The following is a 24,040-nucleotide window of genomic DNA, read 5'->3' as shown; positions in this document are numbered from 1 at the left end:
TAATATGATAAATTAGAATCATAGATTTAGAAAACTCTCACTAAGAAAGCAAAGAACATAAAAAACTCTTATTATTCCTGAATAAATTGGAAGTCGTAAACGAATGATATTGAAGTACAATGAAGTATGAAAAAGCATGAGTAAGGTTAATATGGCACTGCATATTAGACAATTGTAGGAGGTAATGTCTATGATGAATTAAACTGAAAATAATGCTCTAGTTTATGTTTATAGATTTTGTTGGTGTTCTAATTTAGGTTTACAAATAAAGAACGTTTAGATAACATATGTCAAGCGTATGCCACCCTGGTATCTATTAACCAATTTATTTTGTCCGAGTTATTTATTAATTAGGAGAAAATAAATACATATAATAAAATATATATATATATATATATATATATATATATATATAAAGGTTACGAAGGGTATTGGAGTCAGCCAAACCCTACATAAAATGTAATTTTACTTATGCCATTGGTCTCTTTATCTTATTCTTATATATATATATATATATATATATATATATATATGTATACATATATTTATATTACATGGAAAATGCAAGCATGAAAAAGTACTATTCTTAAGATTATAAACCTGTAAATGTACAGGACAAGTTATTACACCTGTAAAAGTATAGGACAAGCTATTACTTCTAGTAATGTAAAGAATAAGAAACTTTTTACTTAAAATATTGCAGCCATAAAAAAAACTGGTGACTTCCCAACGTGATGTTGTAGATAAAACACCACATCGTAAATTGGTGATTTAGTAAAAACTACATAAAATTTTATATAGAATATAAACACATAAAAAAACTGGTCACCTTAGTAATAAATTTTCTGTAAAAATTAATTATCCCTAAAAATTCTCTGAGCTTTCTTAAAGAATTTGGTATTGGAAATTTTTTTATAGCTTCAACTTTCTCTGGCAATGGTCGAATTCCATCTTTATCAATAAGATGACCCAGAGAAGATATAGTGGTTTCACCAAAAACACACTTCGCTGGGTTTATTACTATACCATATTTCGTCAATCGCTCGAAAACTTGTTTTAAATGGTCTTCATGTGCTTCTTCTGGTGGACTAGCAATGAGGATATCATCGATATAAGCAAATATGAAAGGTAAATTTCTTGTAACTTCGTCCATAAATCTTTGAAAGGTATTTGCTGCATTCCTCAATCCGAAAGGCATGCGAAGGAATTCAAACAACCCAAATGGAGTGGTAATCGCAGTTTTCGGTATATCTTTTTCTTCTACAGGAATTTGATTGTATGCTCTAACTAAATCAATTTTCGAAAAAACAGTGCAACCATTCAAAGAAGTTGCAAATTCCATAGGATGAGGGAGTGGATATTTATCTGCTTTTGTTTTTGCATTAAGTTGTCTAAAATCTCCACAAGGACGCCAGTCAATGAAATTTTTTTTCACCATAACTAATGGAGTTGACCAGCTACTACTTGAAGGACGAATTATACCAAGGTCCAATATATGACTAAACTCGGCCTTTGCAATCTTCAATTTTTCCGGAGATAGTCTTCTCGGCTTGGAAAAACTTGGATTTGAGTGGCCATCTAACGATCACTTGCGTGATAATGTGATGTGTTACTGAATGCATACACTTGGTATTTAGAGCTTCTTGCCTAGTGCGAGCCCAGTCAATATCACATCTCCACTATTGCAGTAGTACGTGTCAAAAGTGAAACAATAACATCTCTCTATTCTAATGTCAGACACTTTCACTTTAATAGTTTCTCTTTAATACTGAAACTATTAAAGTGAAACTATTATCTCACATATATACATTAACTATAAAAACACTGTCTGGTAACATAAAATATAAACTGAAGCTAGAACTTATTAAAATATTCTTATTGTTTCTTCAACTTACTGGACAAGGGCTCCTGGCTCCTTTTACTGCAGGCGAAGGAGTAAAAAACGAAGATATTTTGACTTGTCTAGGCATTGCTATTACAGACAAATTAATAATTCGATTCCAGTGATAAACACAAACCACCTCGTGCTGACTGCAAAACTCCTGTAAATAGGTATGATTCGCGCCACTACACTCCCACCAAATTAGCCAGAAACACACACACACACGCACATCCATTTCATATATCTTCTTTCAATTTTTGCTCTCTGCAAATAAAATTTTTACGGATACAACTGCTTACAAAAATAGGGATTAATATATAATTTCTTTCTATGTTCATAATCAAATCAATGTTTTCATGATTAGACACAGGTATAATACAATAACTCTCACAAACACACTACGTACAAATTCGTTCTTCAGGAGTTTTCAAACTACATAATAGGCACAGTTGTCGGATTAAGACACGAGGGTGTTTTGAGGGAGATTTGGCTGCTATTTCTACCAGGTCTACCTACCATGTAGAGGTCTGATCTTAATTTTCATTCACATATTTGCATTTCAAAAATTAAACATAATCCTTTCCATAAATCAACTATCGTAAACATTTTCTATGATGACATTTTCTATGTATGTGTGTGTACCTTAAAAGATGTCAATCATCATGACATACACCTTCACTCACTCACTCAAACTCTCTTTCTCACCCTCTTTCTCTTTCACATACACAAACGCATGCATGCACACACACACGTCCATTTCATATATCTTTCAATTTCTGCTCTTTGCAAATAAAATTTTTTACGGATACAACTGCTTACAAAAATAGGGATAAATGTATAACTTCTTTCTATGTTCATAATTAAATCAATGTTTTAATGATTAGAGAGAGGTCCAATAGAATAGCTCTCAGAAACAGACAACGTACAAATTTGTTCTTCACAACTCCTGAAGTTGTTGTCTGACATGGAGGGGAGAGTCAGGAAATTTTCATACAGCTGGAGGCCTCAATTGAAACAGGGGACCCGATATGATAAGGTTGAGGAACGCTGTTATACATTATGCCTAACCAAAAAAGACCACGGCCACATCATCCAAACAGAGCGGGTGAAACTGGGTTTAACTGCTAGTATATTACTATACACATATATGCCTATATCTTTTGCAGATATATATATGTATATTTATGTATATATACATATATTTATAGTTGAAAAAAGATTAGAGATCTATACAAATCTAATTTTTATATATAAAAGATGGCGATGGAAATAGCACAGCAATAAATCTAAGACATTTCAATTTAAGAAAGAATTTAATAGAAATGATTTTTAAAATTATATAAGGAAAATACTACACGTTTTCATCATGAATATCATCTTATCAAATATCAGTAAAAAGTTTTAAAAATTTGAAGTAAAAACAGTTCATCTTATGTCTGGGGTTCAAAAACATGTCTGGAGATTTTTTGATGAAGTCGTTTTTGAATATAGTTTGGTATAGAGTTCAAAGTGTTAGAGAAATCTTTGTGGGTTCCTGCCAAAAGAGTGGCTTAAAAACATTGAACAGGTTTTAAGTCCACCTGTGTGTGAGTGTGTGTGTATTAATAATGCAGTTTTTTCCTATAATGCTTTTATTTTTCAAAATTAAGATTAACAAAGTTCTTTTTTTAATCTTAAATATACTCTCCTTCATTTTCTACAATGCTCTTCCATCTATCTGAGAGACTTGCAAGGCCCCTCTTACAAAATTCACTTGGTCGTAACAAAAAATACTCCTCCAATACTGTTCTGACCTCATCTACAAAATTCATATTTTTTTCCATCCAAATGATTTTGAAGACTGCAGAATAAATAATAATCAGATGGGGCAATGTCCAGCAAATATAGTGGGTGGGGTATCATTTCTCATTCAAACTGCTCCAGCCTTTGGGATGTCATCCTCGCTGTATGTGGCCAAGTATTGTCCTGATGGAAGAACACCTTTCGTCTTGAAACCAAAGATAGACATTTTACTTCTCGTGATGAATGGTTGAATGACCAAATCCAAGCTTCTCTGCTAGTTCCTCAACAGTTACGATGGGATTTTGTTCCACCAGGGTTTGCAGGATGTCCTCATCAAGCTCTACAGATCTTCCAGAACAAGGCTCGTCTTCTAGGCGGTAGTTTCCAGCTCAGAATTTCTGGAACAACTGTTGACACTGGCTTACATTTATTGTCCGATCCCCATATACTGCATTAATATTCCTCGCACTTTCTGTTGCATTGTTGCCTTTATTGAACTACTAAAGCAAAATATGCCGAATATGCTCTTTTGTCACTTCTATTATAGCTTTGAAAAAATAACTTAAAATTGAACTGCACTCTTCAAAAGTTGCACTAAGAATAAGGACGAGGTAAAATTACTACCTGCTTTTATAGCAAGTTGATGAAGGTAGTTTATCCTGTCCCCCTCTAACTTTTGTCATGCAATAGAAAAAAGCTGCATTAGTTATGGGATGACCCAATTGTCCTGTATTGTGTTTTTTTCCACTTTTTATATTTATATATATACATATAGTGGCGTACGCACACTTTTGCTCACCTTATAAGTATGTATCTAAATTCTGTACAATTCTTTTACTCTGTCGTTTAGTCCCCCTCATACTTTCTTCATTTTTTCTTTTTCTCACTCCCCCTCTCTGACATTTCTTGGCCCTCTCTTTAACTCCTACTTTTCCTTCTTTTTTATCTCCCCTGTACCTTTCCCTTTGTCTCTTTGATTTTTTTTTCTCTCTTTCCCATTCTTCCCCCTAATCCTTCAATCCCACTGCCCTCTACCTCTCACTCCTCCTTCACTGTGACTGGTGTTCTGCCAGCCATGATCTTTCTTTCTTGGCCTGACTGCCGACCGCCAACACCTCTTATGTCCATCTCCTATGTTCCTGCCTTTAGGCTTTCACTTCATACACCCTAGCTCAATTTGATTCGTTCTTAGTCGAAAGACACCTGTTGTTATATTCTTGATGTTTGTATTTGTAATTGTGTAACATGTTCTCTGTTTTTTGTACTTGTCTTTCATATTCCCTTGTTTTCTTACAAAAAATCTAATGCTTAGACTTTTTGGAAGGCAACCAGATTGAACTGTCTCAAGTGTAACGGTCTGAACTGTAAGGACATCTGGTAACTTGACTAATGAAAGAAGGCCACAAATGACCCGTCCTTTTTTTCCTGTCCCTTTAATTGTTGTTTTCCTGTTCGCCTATCTGTCCAGGTGCTTTATTGTCTTATTGCATTTTTATTCCATTTTTATATATTTATATATACATACAATGGCGTATGTGCACTTTTGCTCACCTATATATATATATAGAATTACTGATAAAAGTGTACTCAAGAAAGCCAACATTGAGGCTATGAAAATTATGGAGAAATATAACTTACAAATGAAGACAGAACCACTTGATCCTAAGCAACCTCAGTTTATTTTGAAAGATCATAAACAAAATTTTTCTAATAACCCGTCCTTAAGACTTATCTGCCCTTCTAGCTCTGACATTGGTGTACTTAGTAAAAATATACTAGATAAATATGTTCCTACATTATTTAAAAAATTAAAACTTAGTTTATGGTCCAATTCATTCCAAGTTGTTGACTGGTTTAGTTCTATTACTAATAAGAGGAACACTAAGTTTATCCAGTTTGACATTTCTAGTTTTTATTCATCCATCAACCCAATTGTACTTAACAAGGCACTTTGGCTTGCTCATAACAAAGCTGGTCTCACCAGGGAAGAAATTAATGTTGTGTTGGTCGCCAGAAAATCTATCATAAAGTTTGACAATAAGTTGTGGGTCCGTAAAGACACACCAGATGATTTTGATGTTACAATGGGAAGTTCTGATTCAGCACAAGTAACTGATTTAGTCTGTATATATATACCTTTTGAAATAGCAGAACAGTTCCCAAACATAAATGGAGGTCTATATTGTGATGATTGTTTACTTTACCTTCAAAATGTTTCCGAACCAAAAGTACAAAAAGTTAAGAATAGTTTAATTAAGTTTTTCCTTAGAATGGGCTTAAGCATCGTTTTTGATGATGATGTAATGAAGGCCAACAAGATATTACACTTGCACAATAATTCATATTTCCCATACCACTAACCATCGACCAATCTTAAGTTTATTAGTAAATTCAGTAATCATTCTAGAATATTTCATTTAGATTGTCTAAGTTATCTGCTAATGTTGACATTTTCAATAATAAGGCTGAATTTTATAACTCTGCCTTACTTAAAGCAGGTTATACAGAGAAAATTACCTACATTAATTCCATTCAATCTTATTCTGCCTTTACTAATGGAGATATGAAATCTAGTTGTATGGATATAACTGATATTAAATTTAATTTATACTCCAACACCAAACAGAGGAAGGGAAATAACTCTTATTTAAACCCCTATTTTCATTCTAAATGTAAGTCTACGTCTTTCAAAGATAGTTACACTAAAAATAAGGTAACTAATAGTAAAACCATTTGGTTAATTATTCCTTATGGGAGGCAAATTAAATCTAATCTTCCTTTGCAGTTTCGTGAATATATTATTAGGAACTTTCTAAAGAATTCTATTATCAACTCACACACGGTTAGGATTGGTTTTTCCAACACAAAAAATCTCTTACAAATTATCTCTTCACATAATATTAGCCTGTTAAATAGTGATACATTTACTAATACTAACATTAATTTGGCTAATACCATCCATCCCCCTAGAAATATTAATAACAAGGTTATTGTATCTGAAGTCACTTACAACAGAATCAAGTTTATATCAAGTAACTCTAAAATTAAAAATTCTATATACCATTCTATATACATTCACACACTCTTCATACTGCCTTTCAAAAATCCTTCCATTTCCCCCAACTACTACTGACCATCACGTCTACTCACATGTGCAAAAACACACACCTACCCATACATACACCTGTCACCATACACATACACACAATTACCACCACATAGTATCACATACATACCACCACATGCATACACTGGCTTGGATTTAAAAGTTCAAAGTGCACTAACCTTTCCTATCCCACCAAACAGGTAACAACATGAAGACCTTTTTTAGCCTGGGTTGCTGGTGTTTCTCCTTTCCCTACCCACTGTCTTTTTATAGAGAACCCATTTCTCATCACCAGTTACTCTTCAGCCCCCAAAAATGTTCATTGGTGAGACATGACAGCAAAGAAGAGCACACATTTACTCTCTGTGCACAATTAGACTTGAAAGGTTTATGAGGAACCCATTGACCCAATTTGCTCACTTTTCCGATGGCAAACAGGTGTTGATAAATAGTTGACTGACCAAATCCAAGCTTTTCTGCTAGTTCTTCAACTGGTTTGATGGGATTTTGTTCCACCAGGGTTTGCAGGACATCCTCATTGAGCTCTACAGACCTACCAGGACGAAGCTCGTCTTCTATGCTGTAGTTTCCAGCTTGGAATTTCTGGAACCACCGTTAACACTGGCTTACACTTTATTGTCCAATCCCCATATACTGCATTAATATTCCTCACACTTTCCTTTGGGTTGTTGCCTTTATTGAACTCCTAAAGCAAAATATGTTGAATATCGTTCTTTGTCACTTCCATTATAGCTTTGATAAAGTAACTGTTAAAATCGAACTGCACTAAGAATAAGGACAAGGTAAAATTACTACCTGCTTTTATAGGAGGTACAACATTTTTCTCCCAAAATAATACTGCACCAGGTATTGTAATAATACCTGTACTAGTAACTGTAACACAGTTCTATATTTAAGAGATGAGGAATTATGTACATTATATACATTTGATGAATATTTGTCCTCATCTTGTTTGTTGTTAACACATTTCGGCTGATATTCCCTCTAGCCTTTATCAGGTGTCTTGGGGAAATTACGAACCTGGGTTCTGTTATGTATATCTACAATATAATTAAGGGAGAGAGCTTACAATGTTTGCTGAATGTGGTGAGATAAACGTTTGTCAACGACCTTTTGGCAGAATGGAAATGATGTAGGTATGTCTATATATATATATATACAGGAAGTGAGCATGGGACGAGACAGGTAATCTCATTTACTTCTTGTTAACGAGCGAGGCAGGTAATCTCGTTTACTTCCTGTTAAAAAGGGGAGTTGAAAATACAGGAGAGCTTGGCGTGGATAGTGCAAAACAAGAGAGGGGGCTGCATACGGATCGGACCGTTCACCACCTACCTTTGAACAATTGAGGACTGGACATGAAATTCTGTGGGTATTATACCTGTTGTTACGTAATTTCATCTTTGAATATTAATTCCCTGTTTGTGCAATTTCTGTTGTTGCAATCAGAAATTTACACCTTTTATACATAAGAATTTGCCTGATCGTAACAGTTCTCATTCCTAAGGCATTTTTTTATATTATTATTATTATTATTATTATTAGTCAAGACGAAGAGCACGATTCGATTGTAAGATATTTTATTAGTTGAACGATATTTCAACAGTACGTCTGTCTTTGTCAAGTCCAAAATAAGAAGTGATAAAAATTCAAAATTACAGAAATTTAAATGTAAAGTGTGAACAAGAGCAACCAGCGTCCATATGTTGATGGAATGACATTATCAGTTTTTAAGTTACAATTTTCTAACAGGCGGAAAGAAAAACATAGAAAAAAGAAGACGACAGAAAAAAAAAGGAAGGCAAAAGAGAGAAAGAAGAATATTCATTCAAACAGTTTTGTATAAATTTGATGATATTCTCCTGTCATCTTATTCATTCCTCCAGGGCATGATGTTAATAACCCGCAAACATATTTCTCCTCATACATTCTGAGAAGTGAAAGTGGGGTAGATTCAGAATATTTTCTGAGAATATGCACTTTCAAATCTTCTTCAAAATTGCAGCCGCTTGAAACAAAATGCTCAGCAAGATCTGTCAAACTACTGTTATTGTGTCTGACATCGAATCTGTGCCCATTAAACCTTTTGTTTAATCGTTCTGTTATACAACCAACATAAATTAAGTTGTGTTTCGTGCATTCTGCAGCGTACACCAAATGGGAATCTTTACATGTTCCACCTTCTGTATATATCATAACATTTCTGTTATGATTTCTCATGGAATTCACTTCACTCATGTCATTGCACAATGAACAGGGCTTACCTCTCTTGTGGCTGTTCTTTAAGGTACAGCATGCAGATACTCCAATGTTCGTTTTCTTAGAGCCAGATATAGAGGTCAATAATTCACTTATGTTCTTATTCCATCTAAAGGCTACAATGGGCGGCTGAGGAAATATCCCGTTTCAAACAGATATTTTTTTCTGTCTTTTTCTTTCCGCCTGTTATAAAATTGTAACTTAAAAACTGATGATGTCATTCCATCAACGTATGTATGCTGGTTGCTCTCAAAGTTCAGAGAGCTCTTACCTCTGCTGGTGACAAGGGGCCTCTCACTCAGAGTAAAAGGCAGACTGTATGACGCATGTGTACAAACAGCCATGCTGCATGGCAGTAAAACATGGGCTGTGACTGCTGAGGACATGCGTAGGCTCGCAAGAAATGAAGCCAGTATGCCCCGATGGATGTGTAATGTCAGTGTGCATACTAGACAGTGTAAGTACCTTGGGAGAAAATTTGAACCTAAGAAGCATCAGTTGTGGTGTGCAAGAGAGACGATTGCGATTGTATGGTCATGTGGCGAGAATGGATGAAGATAGCTGTGTGAAAAAATGCCACACCCTAGCAGTTGAAGGAACCTGTGGAAGAGGTAGGCCCAGGAAGACCTGGGATGAGGTAGTGAGGCTCGACCTTCGAACATTGGGCCTCAGCGAGGCGATGACTTCTGACTAGACTTTGGAAATATGCTGTACCTGAGAAGACCCGGCACGCCAAGTGAGACCTAAATCCAAGGCCTCTGCCAGGGGTGTAGCCAGCCCACTTATGCGTACCTTCCTTCACTGGACACTAAACTCTGCTTGCAAAGATCTGTTGAGGCAAGTGAAATCGAAATCGAACTAAATTCGACGACTGGCACCCATGCCAACGTCATCTCCTTCATTGGACACTAAACTCGGCTGTTAAGACAAGCAAAAGCGAAATCATGATGGCACCTGTGCCCAGCGTCGCCTTCCTCGCACATGTAAAGACATTCGAGCGAGACCGTTGCCAGTGCTGCTGGACTGGCTCCTGTGCAGGTGGCATGTAAAATACACCATTTTGAGTATGGCCATTGCCAGTGCCGCCTGACTGGCTTTGATGCCAGTGACACGTAAAAGCACCCACTACACTCTTAGAGTGATTGGTGTTAAGAAGGGCATCCAGCTGTAGAAACTCTGCCAAATCAGATTGGAGCCTGGTGTAGCCATCTGGTTCACCACTCCTCAGTCAAATCGTCCAACCCATGCCAGCATGGAAAGCGGACGTTAAACTATGATGATGATGATCACTTCTTATTTTGAACTTGGCAAAGACAGACGTACTGTTGAAATATCGTTCGACTAATAAAATATCTTACAAACGAATCACAATCTTCGTCTTGACTGTTTACCTTTGTGAAGAGTTACGTCAATCTTTTTTAAAATATAAAAATCAAGTAGATTGGGATGAATGATTTTATGGTACACAGAATAAGAATTGGAGCATATAAAAATTCTGGAAGTCACCAAAGCAGCCGGGTGTCTAAGGAAAATTGTAATGTAAATTACAGCTTTTGCGTTTTATTTCTTCTCACAGTTGGCTTGTCAGCCCTGTTAGTTTCGCTAGACCCCAGTGTTGAACCCACTCTTGTGGCCTTTTTGCCCTGACGTATGCATTTGAACTGGTCATTGGAAACGCTCCAGAGAAGTTTCTATTTGATCAGTCAAAAATGTGAGCACCCTTAAGATTTTGCCTCGAAAGCAATAAATTTGTTCCTTTCCCGAAAGTAAAGGTTTTTCAAATGTCTACAAAAACCACAGAAGTCACTTTCTATCACCTACCCAGAAATGGATTACCCCTAGAAAAACGACTAAAAATTATAACTTCTCACTTGAACATTCAGAACAAATTTTATCACCCAATAGGTTCCACGTTTTAAGTGAAGATTTCGAGCAAAGTCCAAAAAGTAGTCAGGAATCTAATGAGAAAAAGACTCTGAAAACCACTTGCCCAAGAAAAACCATCACACTAGAGAATAAGTTGGTTATAAATTTATCTAAAGTAAGACTTTCGCCCGACGATGTCTCAGTCTTAGAGCTTGGACTGAGTTTTTGCCCAAGCACTAAGAATTTTGACAAGAATAAACTAGCTCAAAGGCTATTTCAGTTTGTCCGCCGCCACAAGCTGACGGAATATTTTTTTGAAAAAGCTGGTAACGAGGAGTCAGAAAACCCTATGTTTACTAAAAATGATGATGATCGAATTTGGCATAATTGGATTGAAAAGAATCCCAATTGGTATCCAGATAAAGTTCGGCATGGACATTCACAAGCACTACTAGAATTTCTTGAATCTTGTCAGGCAGGCATTAGAGAAAGCCTTAAAACAAGTGGAAAGAAGTCCTGGAATAATCTCACAAATTTCCAACGTTACGCACTCTAGCTAAAAACAATTGTATTGTTATTCAGATGGCGGATAAGGCAGGCGCTATCGTAATTATGGACAAAAGTGAGTATATTTTGGCTTGTGAAGAAGTTTTAAATGACAAAACTTCATATGAAAAATTACCTGTCGATTCAAACCCCAATTACAGAGAGGAACTTGACAAAATAATTCTGCAAATGGAGAAAAACAATTTCGTTAATAAGGCTGAATCTAAGATTTTCAGGTCAGAAAGAACACCTGTATTTTATGGTCTCCCTAAAATACACAAAAAGTTCGAAAGATTTCCTCCAATGCACCCAATTTGCAGCGAATATGAATGCTGTATGGCCAAAATTTCAGAATGGCTGGATGGCTTCCTACTTCCTGTCACAAAATGATCAAGTCCCTATATTCGGGATACCTTTGATTTTGTATCTAAAATCAACAACTTTTTTAAGTGCCGAGGTTGTATTGAGAACTGTTTTTTGGTAACCATGGATGTTTCTTCCTTATATCCCAATATTGACCACAATGAAGGGGTAGAAGCATGCGTGGATGCCTTTGGAAAGCAGTCAAACAAAAGTATTCCATCAAATTTACTCTGTAGATTATTGAGGTTTGTGTTAGAAAGTAACACAATGAAGTTTAGGCAAAGATTTTACCACCAGACGAAGGGTTGCGCCATGGGTACCCCATGGCAGTTAATTTCGCTAATGTCTTTATGACAAAATTTGAGACACAGTTACTGAAGACATTCAAATCCCTTCATGATCATGAACCAATACTCCAGTTACGGTTCATTGACGACGTATTTTTTGTCTGGGAAGGATCACAGATAGTTTAATGGACTTCTTACATTTCTGTGACTTATGCTAGAAACTATGGCTTTAAGTCCAACATAAAATTTACATCTAGTTCTTCAAAAACTAGTGTTGAATTTTTGGACACAAAAGTCAAGTTTTCTGGAGGCAGAATAGTGACAGAATTATTTTGCAAGCCCACATCATCCCACATTTATCTTCACCACTGCTCCGATCAACCACATCATCTTATTTGGTCAAATCCCAAATACCAATTTTTGAGGATAAATCAGATTTGTACTGACACAGGGGATTACTGGAAACATGCAAATGCTTTTGTATGTCATTATGTCAAATGAGGTTAGAGTGAATCGTGATTAAAGGAAATAGCAAAAATAGTCAAACCTACATGCGTAATTTTAGCAAACACAATACAATAGATGATAGAATTCCTTTAGTGATTAGCTGGCACCGACATTTCGCTGGCATTTCAAAAGTGTTGCATGAAAGTTACCAGCATGTGGCGAAAAAATATCCCTGTTTCAAACAGATATTTCCTCAGCCGCCCATTGTAGCCTTTAGATGGAATAACAATATAAGAGAATTATTGACCTTTATATCTGACTCCAAGAAAATGAACATTGGAGTATTTGCACGCTGTACCTTAAAGAATAGCCACATGAGTGAAGTGTATTCCATGAGAAATCATAACAGAAATATTATGATTTATACAGAAGGTGGAACATGTAAAGATTCCCATTTGTTGTATGCTGTAGAATGCACGAAACACAACTTAATTTATGTTGGTTGTACAACAGAACAATTAAACAAAAGGTTTAATGGGCACAGATTCGACGTCAAGCACAATAACAGTAGTTTGACAGATCTTGCTGAGCATTTCGTTTCAAGCAGCTGCAATTTTGAAGAAGATTTGAAAGTGCATATTCTCAGAAAATATTCTGAATCTACCCCACTTTCACTTCTCAGAATGTATGAGGAGAAATATGTTTGCGGGTTATTAACATCATGCCCTGGAGGAATGAATAAGATGACAGTTGCAAAACTGTTTCATTGAATATTCTTCTTTCTCTCTTTTTCTTTCCGCCTGTTAGAAAATTGTAACTTAAAACTGATGATGTCATTCCATCAACGTATGGACGCTGGTTGCTCTTGTTCACACTTTACATTTAAATTTCTGTAATTTTGAATTTTTATCACTTCTTATTTTGAACTTGACAAAGACAGACGTACTGTTGAAATATCGTTCAACTAATAAAATATCTTACAATCGAATCACGATCTTCGTCTTGACTGTTTACCTTTGTGAAGAGTTACGTAAGTCTTTTTTAAAATATTATTATTATTATTATTATTCAGGTCATCGAACTCGGAATCTTGGGGTTATTAGCCCACACTTTTAACCACTACGCCATATGCCCATGGGCAATTATGGAGTGAATTTAAGGTTTTATAAATCTAATATTTCCCTATCCTTCCTTAATACCAGTTCCCATATGCTATTCATATCTGCACTCGGTCTGTTTAGGAGTTGTTGTGTCCTAGCATATGTGCTGCTTCTTTTAGTTTTTGTATTTTCCAGTGGTGTTCTCTGTCTATTATTTTAACTTCATCCCACAGGGGTTCTCTACTTTTCCATACCGGATTTATCAATATCTCCTCGTGTCACAGCTTTGTGATGTTCCTCTGCCCTCATTTTGAGGGGTCAGTATGTTTTGCATTTGTATAACCTACCACAGCTGTATGGGATGGAGTACATGCAGTTTTTGGTCATATTCTCTTCTGTTGGTTATTTTACTCAAAGGAGATATTTGTGAAGTGTCCTGATGTCATATGGGCTGCATATCTTTTGTATCTTTTCGGAGAGGCCTTTTACATAGGGTAGACAGACTGTGGACAGTTTCTAGGTTTCATCCTCTCTCTTCTTCATAATTGGAGTGGATGAATAATAATAATAATAGCATTGAAAAATACCTTAGGAATGAGAACCCAGTTTTGAAATTTCCCCAAGACACCTAATGAAAGCTGGAGGGTATATCAGCTGAAATATTGTGTTAACAACAAACAAGATGCGGACAAATATCTGTTAAATGTAAATAGTGTAGTAACTGTAATGGTGAACTAATGAGGGATGAACAATTGACCTGCTAGAAATAACAGTCAAATCTCCTTCAAATTGTACCCTGCATCTTAGAAAATTACACATTGGATAGTTTGGTCCTGAGTTCCCTGCATAGAAGAAAAGGATGGAATATTTACAGTTGGAATGCTATTAGGTCTGCTCAATCTGAGACTAATCAATAATTGTTAGAGTGATATTAATTATATCACTCTAACAATTCTGTTGTTATATTGTAATTTCTCTTAAAATTTGAGAAATACTGTCCAAAGTATTGAAGATTTCCTTTAATTTAGTAAATTGAAGTTTTTCTAAAGACATTTTATATAATGCAAGCATTTTATAGTCTGGTAGTGATATAAACCATTTTAACCAACTGGCAATTTGTCAATATCTACTTTTTTGTATGTTTTTTTGTTTTTTTTTTCAATATAGAATTTAAAAGAAATTTAATGCACTATTATTTTTCTTTACAGGCGTGAGGATAAAAGAAACCACAGTAGCAGTGGTGATGAAGATAAACACAGCTCTACATATTCTTTGCCTCTGAAGCCTCCAATGAGGCAACTTAGTGATGATAGTGCCACCAACCAACAGCTGGCGAAATGCATGTCTCAACCAAATATTCTTATTCAACAAGAGAGACCAGACAGCCCTAAAACGTCTGCACAGTGTCCTTCATCGCCGAAAATGCACGTGAAACTAGAGGCGCCACCCCTTCCGATGATTCGCGAAAGAGTTGTTAAAGAACACCCCGTAAAAGAAGAAAAATCCGAGCCGCCCCAACCAACTAGTGTAACTGCCACCAGCACCACCTCAACAGCAACAACGACAACTGCAATATCCAGTTCTGTCAGCAGTGAAGAAGTGGCAGCTATTGAGGATGCTCTTGCCAAGATGATGTCTGGTATCAAGTCATTAGAAGTACAACAGAAAACTGATAAAAGAATGAGCTTGCCAGCCATGAAGAGTAAACCCACTCCTAAACATACACCTGATTTAGTTTTAGACCTACCTGAAGGGTCAGACTCCCCACCCTCACAGGAGAACAGTGAGCCTGGTAGCCCCACTGTCATTAGTGGTGCTGATGCTTTTGCTAAGTCCAATCAAAGTACATTAAAAAAAGGGCATCCTTTATTGCGCACACCAATAGCACTTAATCGGCATAGTGCCCCTGAGGACACACAGCCACCAGGTGGACTTGTGCAGTCATCAGTTATAAAGAGAAGCTTTAGCACACAAGTGCCTGGTGGCCGTATTTGTCCAAGCCCCATGCCTCCTGCAGGACTTGCAGAAGTTCCTAATGAAGGGATGTGTTCCACAACCCCACCTCCAATACCAGAGAAGCCTAAAGTTGCAATGAAAGCTAAACCCCCCGTTATGCGCAAACCTACAAAATCTCCGGATCCCCAGCGCAAATTTAACCCACCTGATGAAATTACTGAAATAGCAACAACTGCAACTCCTCCACCAGCAGCAACTACTGCTGCATCATCAACCAAGCAATAAAAAAATGAACACATCCTAAGAGGTTTCTAAGAAGGAAAATATGAAAATTTTATGAAAAATATTGATACTTTGAGAATGAAATGGAATTAAAAAAGTAAACTCTAGTAATGAATGAAACAAAATTTCTTACCAGCAGCTTTGAATTGTCAGTTGATAGAAAGGAGGGTGAAGTGGATTCATTTGGAAAAAGACTGTAGAAATTAGTAGTGTAAGCATTCTGGGTATTGCCATTTTTGACATCCATTGCTGAGCAGAGGATCTAGCTTACTTACACTTTTCACTTCTTCCCACCTTTCCAACTCTCCTCTCTATCTTAACATTTTTGTTTTTTATAACTTAACCCTGTTTTGGATTCTTCTTTTCATAGGTCACTTTGAATTGTGTAAATGCTACAATAAACTCATTTTGTTGAGGAGGGGATACATAATTACCTATATACTCATTCATATTTACTCTCAAAATCATTGCCAAATATAAATTTTCCTGGTACAGACTGATATATTAATTAAACAAAAGTTATTTCTAAGTTTGAATTTTTTTTACCTTTGTAAAAACAAAACAACATTAAAATCAATTAGGAGTTTGTATATACTGATGATTGATTCATTACTTTTGATTATAGCCTAAGTAATTCTTCAAATGACAATGCACAAGTGCAGATACAAAACTAAAAAAAGTTCCCCTCTCATGTAAAAATGTTGTATTAGTTATTAATTTACTATACAAGGTATTGACTACTCAATAAAATGTAGAAACAGAATGTTGCTGTGTAGAGCTTACATTTAACTGTGTGCAAGAAAAAATGAAAAAGGAGTAAAATAATCAGAAAATGTTTGAAAAACCAAACAAGATGTGCAAAATATTTTACTTCTCTTTAATACCAATAATATTTTTAGCTTTATTAAAAAGGAATATATAAATTGTATACATTATATAAATCTTGCTTGTTATGGAAGCTAAAAGAATATATATTTTATTTTCTATATATTCTGTACTTTAATAGTTCAGAGTAGAGATGCTATATTATTTTAGCGATTGTTATTTAATGCACCCAAGAGAGCCATGTAGATTTTTACTGATTTTCAGTACACAGTGCAATGTCTCTCACTATTAGGTTGGAAAGAAAGTCCTGTCACATCTCAAAATGATAAAGGAAAAAGTGCTTTTTTTAGTCTTAATTGATATATTTAACAAAGACGATATTGCCCCTCTTTATTGATAACATAATTCCATCTGTTTGGCAAACTGTTTGGGTGTAAAATTCTTCAGGTTTTGAAGTAAAGAAACACTCAATATCAATTGTTAATCTTTTTACAATTAATAAACAGTTATTCCCCCTAAATACTGTTGCAATGATCTGAAAAGATGACAGTCAGAAGAGTAAGAACAATGAAGCAAAAATTCCATATTCAGTGCCATAATCTTTTCCTGTGTGACTTGGGCAATATGTGGTCTTAAATTACTGTGTAAGAGCAATACCTCTTTGCAATTAACTAATGTGCAATGCTTCTGATTAATAATACTTCTCCACATCAACTGTTTTATTTTGGTTTAATGCTTATGATAGATGACACCCTTCAAACACAGAGCATAACTTTTTTCAAGTGTAGTTCTGGTTTCAGGATGTATTCTCCTTTTTCATTTGTTGTTTTCATTGGATATGATTATAGAGAATCCAGTTTTCATCACCAGTAATGTTTCTACCCAAGAAAAGTTCAATAACAAGTCTACTCTTCATTGAACAACAGAGGGCAACTCATTGATTAAGCTGAGATGTAGCCAGATGATGAGGGAACTACTAACCAAGTTTAGACACATCTAGTTCATGAAAGTGTTTTATGATCAAAGTGTAACTTGAATTCAGTTGTTTTGCTAAATCTTGCATAGTTTCCTTTAGATTTTCCTCAACTATAGTTTTCAGAAGCTTGAGGTTGACAGAATTTAGTCATTCAGATTGAGGGAAATCTGTGAAAGAAAAATTTCCCAAGTGAAGCTGGAAAATCATTGTGGCATGTCCAGACATCTATACACGTAAACCTTCATTTCCAAAGACAACTAAATATTTCTTACTGCTTTTATTGCTGACAAGTTCTTTTGAATTCATACAGCATGTAGTGTCTGATATAGGTCTAACATAAAATCATTTCGAAAGGATAAAGTCGATACAAATTTAGCCTCTATCATATAAAGTAATTTGCACAGAGAGAAAAGACATTAGAATGTAAAAACTAATACTTGTTTGACTGTAAATATTGAAAAAGTACCTCAGAGTAATCATGTCAAAAATACAACAGGACTTACTTTCCAACCTAATATTTCTGAGTTTAAATGCAGTTCGGGGTTTACCTTTTCTACTTCTACAGGTATCAATAAAATAACTATCCATAATTATTTTCAGGTCAATCAATCACAAATGTTCTTTCTCCTTATATATACAAAGAATGATGTGCCAAAGAAAATGTTTCAAGCAAATAATTGGGGGATCGATTTTGAAGTAATTTGTGTGACATATTTATATGGTTGAATACATATAATGTAATATTTCCAGTTAACTTGCAGCAATGTACATTTCTCATACCATTGATCTAATGCTACAAAGATATGAGGAGATATAAAACATTAAAACAGTTGCAGAAATGAACGGAAAGGTAAGAAAGCACACTAAAGAAAGTGGAGAGTGAGAAACAAACATTAAAAATATCAAAGTGAAAAAAGTTTTTCAAAATTGATAGTGCACCAGTGCTCAATGGCTAGTAATGATTGTAGCAAATAATAAAGAATTTTCCCAAATCCATTTTCTTTCTCTCACATTTTATATATGAGATATATGTATATATATGTATGAATATGATATATATATATATATATATTGGGTTGAGGAATAATTCACGAGTGTTTTTATTAGATCTAAAAATGCACGCAGAAATAAAATGCATTGGCAAAATGTTTTATGTTATTTGAAAGAGAATTTTTTGCCCTACAAGATAGTGTTTTGATTTTTGTGTATTTTCAGATCATGAATATGGAATGTCAAGTGGACAAAACTGACCATTTTCAGCACCATTTGCTTTTTGCATTTGATTGAGGTGAAGTTGCTTGTGAGATTTGTGCTGTGTATGGAGAAGGAGTAATGCCTGAACGTTCCGCCTGCCGTTGGTTTTCACGCTTCAAAAATGGGAATTTTGACAAGGATGGATCACAACCAATTGAGTTCAATAAAGGGTGATTGAATCAACTTGTTCACGAAAATTCATGTCAAACAACCAGAGAATTGGCGGAGCAGATGGATTGTGATAAAAAAAAAAACTGTGCTGAACCACCTTCACTTAATGGGCAAGGTTCATCAAAGTCAGTTGGTTGACTGGTGTGTGATCCGTCCTTGAGGTAAAAATTCCCATTTTTAAAGTGCGAAAACCAACGGCAGGCGGTACTTTCAGGCATTGCTCCTTCATACACAGCACAAATTTCACGAGCAGCTTTGGTGAGCTTAACACCTCAATTAAATGCAAAACAAATTGTGTTGAAAATGCTCAGTTTTGTCCATTTCACATTCCATTTTAATAATCTGAAAATACACAGCAAAATCAATGCGTTTTATTTCTGCATGCATTTTTAAATTTGAAAAATACGCTCATGAATTACTCCTCAAACCGATACATATATATGTGTGTGCATATGTAAGTTTTTTTTTTCATTCTCTCTCTGTTTATTTCCTCGTGTTCTTTTTTTTGTTGAAGACTGTAGGCTCAAAACGTAAAAGACTTTCTCACCTTTCCAAGCGTCAAACTTAATACACCTGCTTGTTTATACACCTGTCTTTGTCTTTTGTTTTTCTGTAAATTTCATGTATATATATGTATGTATATGATATATATATATATATATGTATATGATATATATATATACATATATAGGTGTAGGAGTGGCTGTGTGGTAAGTAGCTTGCTTACGAACCGCATGGGTTCAGGTTCAGTCCCATTGCATGGCACCTTGGACAAGTGTCTTCTACTATAGCCTCGGGCCGACCAAAGCCTTGTGGGTGGATTTGGTAGACGGAAACTGAAAGAAGCCCATCATATATATGTGTGTGTCTGTGTCTACGTCCCCGTAACCTAGCGGTTCAGCAAAAGAGTCTGATAGAATAAGTACTAGGCTTACAAAGAATAAGTCCTGGGATCGATTTGCTCGACTAAAGGCTGAAACAAGTAAAAGTGTATAGGTATTTAGACAAGTTAAAATAATGGTTATTACATGTAATTCCTTTGTTATGGCAAATTTGGCTTACAGCTGCTTCTAGTAGACATTATACTGGTTATATCAATGTTGTTGGTTGTATTACTGGATATGCAATTGATATTGTTTGAGCTAGGAAGATTTATCTCATCAACTATGTTGACAGTTGAAGTAGTATTATGTTCGTTAACATGTACATGATTATTGGTTGCATTGGTGTTATTAATTGTTTGGTAGTTATTTGTATTGCTATCAATAATAAGACAATTTTTATTTTCAAGGGTCCTAGCTAATTCAAGGTTCTTTTTATTCAACTTATTGATGATAGATCCTATATTGGGCAGAGTAGAGTATGAGATACGGATTGTGTGTTGAGAAAGGATTTTATAATATCTATGGTTAGGGTCGAAATTTTTTTGTAAGATATCCATAAATTTCTTATAGATGTTCGTAGGTACTGCATAGTTGTAAGGGATGTTAAACCATATAGAATTTTTTCTTTTAAATTTGTGATATGAAAGGGGTTTGTGGTTATCATAAGTATTTGGGGTTATATTATTGCTTCTACTATCATTTGTAGTTTTCTTATTGGGATCTATCTTGTTATGTAAAGTAATTTTCCTACTCTTATGGCCATTATTATAATTTCTTAACCTAGGTATTTTATTAGTGTTAATATGATTATGTACACATTTATCAGGTTGTATTTCATTTTTAATCTTATTGCTTAAGCAGGATAGACTATTATTAGAAGGTCTTTTCTTACCATTATTTAAGATAATTAAATTATTATTATTGGTATCATTATTTAAGATAATTAGATTATCATTATTGGTATCATTTTCATTATTGCTACTATCACATTTAATAGATTTACTAGGATTAAGGAAAGAGATTTCTTGGTCATAGCCTGCTCTAGATAAAGTTTCATTGTAGTAATGAGAATCGGAGTTAAAGATGTCATAGTTTGAGGACAGTTTAGTTATTCTTTCGGAAATGTTTTTTACAATAGATTTTAAAATATTTGGGGAGTGATTAGATGATCTACTAACATACTTAGTGACTTAATTTTCCTTTCTATAGGGATAGTGTAATTTAGAGCTAATATTAAGAGTGGTATCAAGAAAGTTAACGATCTTAGTACCAAATTTGAAAGTAATGCTAAGGTTAAAGCTTTTAAAGAATTTCCTAATATTTTTTCTCATTCTCTCTATGGTTCTTATTGTTGGTGGGAATGATAAATAATGCATCATCCCTGTAAAGACCCCCTTGAAGTTCAGGAATTTCCTTATTTAGGCAATATAAAAGATATGCCCCAACCAGATCTGTGATTTCAGCTGAATCACTCGATCCCATTGGGATATCAAAGTTATCAGGGGTGTCTGATCTGGTCCAGAGTCTATCTTCAAATTCAATGATGGTTCTTCTAGCTAAAAGAATTATATCAATTTTTTCTCTAGTAATTAGGGATCTATTTTTGGCAAAGATGAGAGCTTTGTTAAGGAGTATAGGGGAAATGCTAGAATAATAATTATAGATATCAAATTGGATGAAGGAAAAATTATTATTGTCAATAGGCCTAAACCAATTAAGTGATTCATCCATATTAATCCATAATTTTAGAGTAAGGTTAGGAATAATAAAAGGTATAATGTTATTGAGAATAAGCTTACTTAGTCTTCCAATATCAGATTTAGTTCGGCAAATAAGTCTAACAGTAGGGTTTTCCTGAAAGTTTTTCTTATGGCCCTTTAAATTAATTTTTTGCACACATCTACAAAATGACTTTCTAAAATGAAATTCCATTATGCAGCTGAGGAGTACATTTTCATTGCACATCTTATGTGGTGTTCTCACTGCATAAATAAATGAAGTTTGTACGAAATGTACGTACTGCTATAACCTATTGAATTTTTGTTGCTTTTCTTCAAATACACACACACACACACACACATATATATATATATATATATATATATATATATATATATATATATATATTAAAACAATACATGAGCATGTTATTAAGAATGAACCTACACACATCCAGATGTAGCTAAATAATATATTGATTACCAACTTCCATCCTGTTGTTAATTTGGGGTCCTTTTCTGTGTATGAGTAAAGCTTCCTTAATTCTTAAATTACCCAAATTTCTTTCATTGGCTTCAATTGTGACTGTTATGCTTTTGTCAGTGTTCCGGCATCTGTCTAGATGTTTTCTGAAGGAAGAGGCTCTCGTGTTCAGATGTTCTTTGATGCGGACGTGTAACGGTCTTGTTGTGCTACCCACATAGAACTTGTTGCATTTGTTACATTGTATTCTATACACAACATTTACCCGTTGGCATAAATCTGTGTCACGGATGGGACAATTTGTTAATGTGCATTGATTGTTGTCCCTTATTGGTTTCTTTGCGAGGTGTCCTCTCAGAGAGGGGCCAGAGTGGGCTAGTTGTATGTCTAGCCCTTCTCTTCGGATGGCTGTAGTTATCCTCTCGCTAAAATGGGTATTTTAAGGAAGCATGTGTTGCTGGGTTTTCTATGTGTTCGGCATGTTGGTCGTCTTGGATGCTTAAGCTGATTTACAATGGATCTAGGATACCTGTTGGTTTTCAATATATCTAGGAAGCGTGTAGTGTGGGTCACCTTGTCCTCCGTTCTGCTGCATTTGCCTTGGATGCGTGCAAGTTCATTTCGGGCGTATCCTATTTTGGCACCGAGTGGAAGTGCTGAATTGTATTGGACAAACATATCTCTACTGGCTGCTTTCCTGTAGAACTCGGTGTGGATCTCCCCTTCTTCCATTATATTCAGTTTATATATATATATATATATATATATATATATATATGAAAGAAGGTTTGAAAATGCAATTTTAAAGATGTTTATTCACTTTACCGGTTTCACTTTTTTAGAAAAAGATTGTCAAAAGTAAAATATAAAGCTTTATATAAGCTTTGTAGTGTTAAGTACTAGTTGTCACAAAAGTATTAAAATACATATATACATTCTCTTATAATAATAAGAAAATGTTAAAAACAGTTTAAGTAGTAAAATACATATATAAAAATACATATATACATTCTTTAATAATAATAAGAAGAATATGTTTAAAATATAAAGCTTTGCATAAGCTTTGTAGTGTTAAGGACTGTTTGTCACAAAAATATTAAAATACAACTATACATTCTCTGATAATAATAAGAAAATGTTAAACACGGTTTAAATAGTAAAATACATATATTTAAGAATTTACAAATTATTAGAGAGGAATTGACCCATCTTTTTGACATGTTTTCTGTCTTGTGTGTATCAAGGGAATGTTGGCTATTTTAAGGGACAGTGTGGGAGGCTGGTTGGAGTGGGAGGAAGGAAGAGCAATGTAGAATTAAAAGGATTTTTTGGGGTTGTTTTATGGGCTAGTCTGTCATGGTTCAGTGGTTTTGGAATTGGTTTTAGAAGTCAGAATGTCTCTGTGCATGTCTGTGTGTGTGTGTACATGTATATATATATATATATATATATATATATATATATATTTATATATATATATATATATATTTATATATATATATGAATATATCATCATCATCCTCATCGTTTAACGTCCGCTTTCCATGCTAGCATGGGTTGGACGATTTGACCGAGGACTGGTGAACCAGATGGCTACACCAGGCTCCAATCTAATTTGGCAGAGTTTCTACAGTTGGATGCCCTTCCTAACGTCAACGATTCGGAGAGTGTAGTGGGTGCTTTTACGTGCCACCGGCACAAAGGCCTGGCAGGCTGTACTGGCAACAGCCATGCTCGAAATGGTGTATCTTACGTGCCACTTCCACAGGAGCCAGTCCAGCGACACTGGCAACGATCTCACTTGAATGTCTTTACATGTGCCAGGAAGGCG

General features: G+C 34.9%; 1 protein-coding gene across 4 annotated transcripts in view; it reads left to right on the top strand.

Annotated features, from left to right (window-relative positions):
• The window catches only part of LOC106872494 (SLIT-ROBO Rho GTPase-activating protein 1-like), a 654,858-nt gene extending 636,164 nt beyond the window's left edge, over positions 1 to 18,694 (top strand). For all 4 annotated transcript variants that reach the window (XM_089351041.1, XM_089351043.1, XM_089351040.1 and 1 more), the window contains one exon: positions 14,868 to 18,694. In XM_089351041.1, the coding sequence (XP_089207167.1) occupies positions 14,868 to 15,900 (1,033 nt within the window). In that variant the 3' untranslated portion in view covers positions 15,901 to 18,694. The remainder of the gene's footprint in view (positions 1 to 14,867) is intronic.
• The last annotated feature ends 5,346 nt before the right edge of the window (positions 18,695 to 24,040 follow it).

The sequence above is a fragment of the Octopus bimaculoides genome, chromosome 4 (assembly GCF_046866305.1).
Source record: "Octopus bimaculoides isolate indiv1 chromosome 4, ASM4686630v1, whole genome shotgun sequence".
Lineage (NCBI taxonomy): Eukaryota > Metazoa > Mollusca > Cephalopoda > Octopoda > Octopodidae > Octopus > Octopus bimaculoides.
The sequence above is the reverse complement of the archived record's forward strand: the minus strand, read 5'-3'. Positions and strand labels throughout refer to the sequence as shown.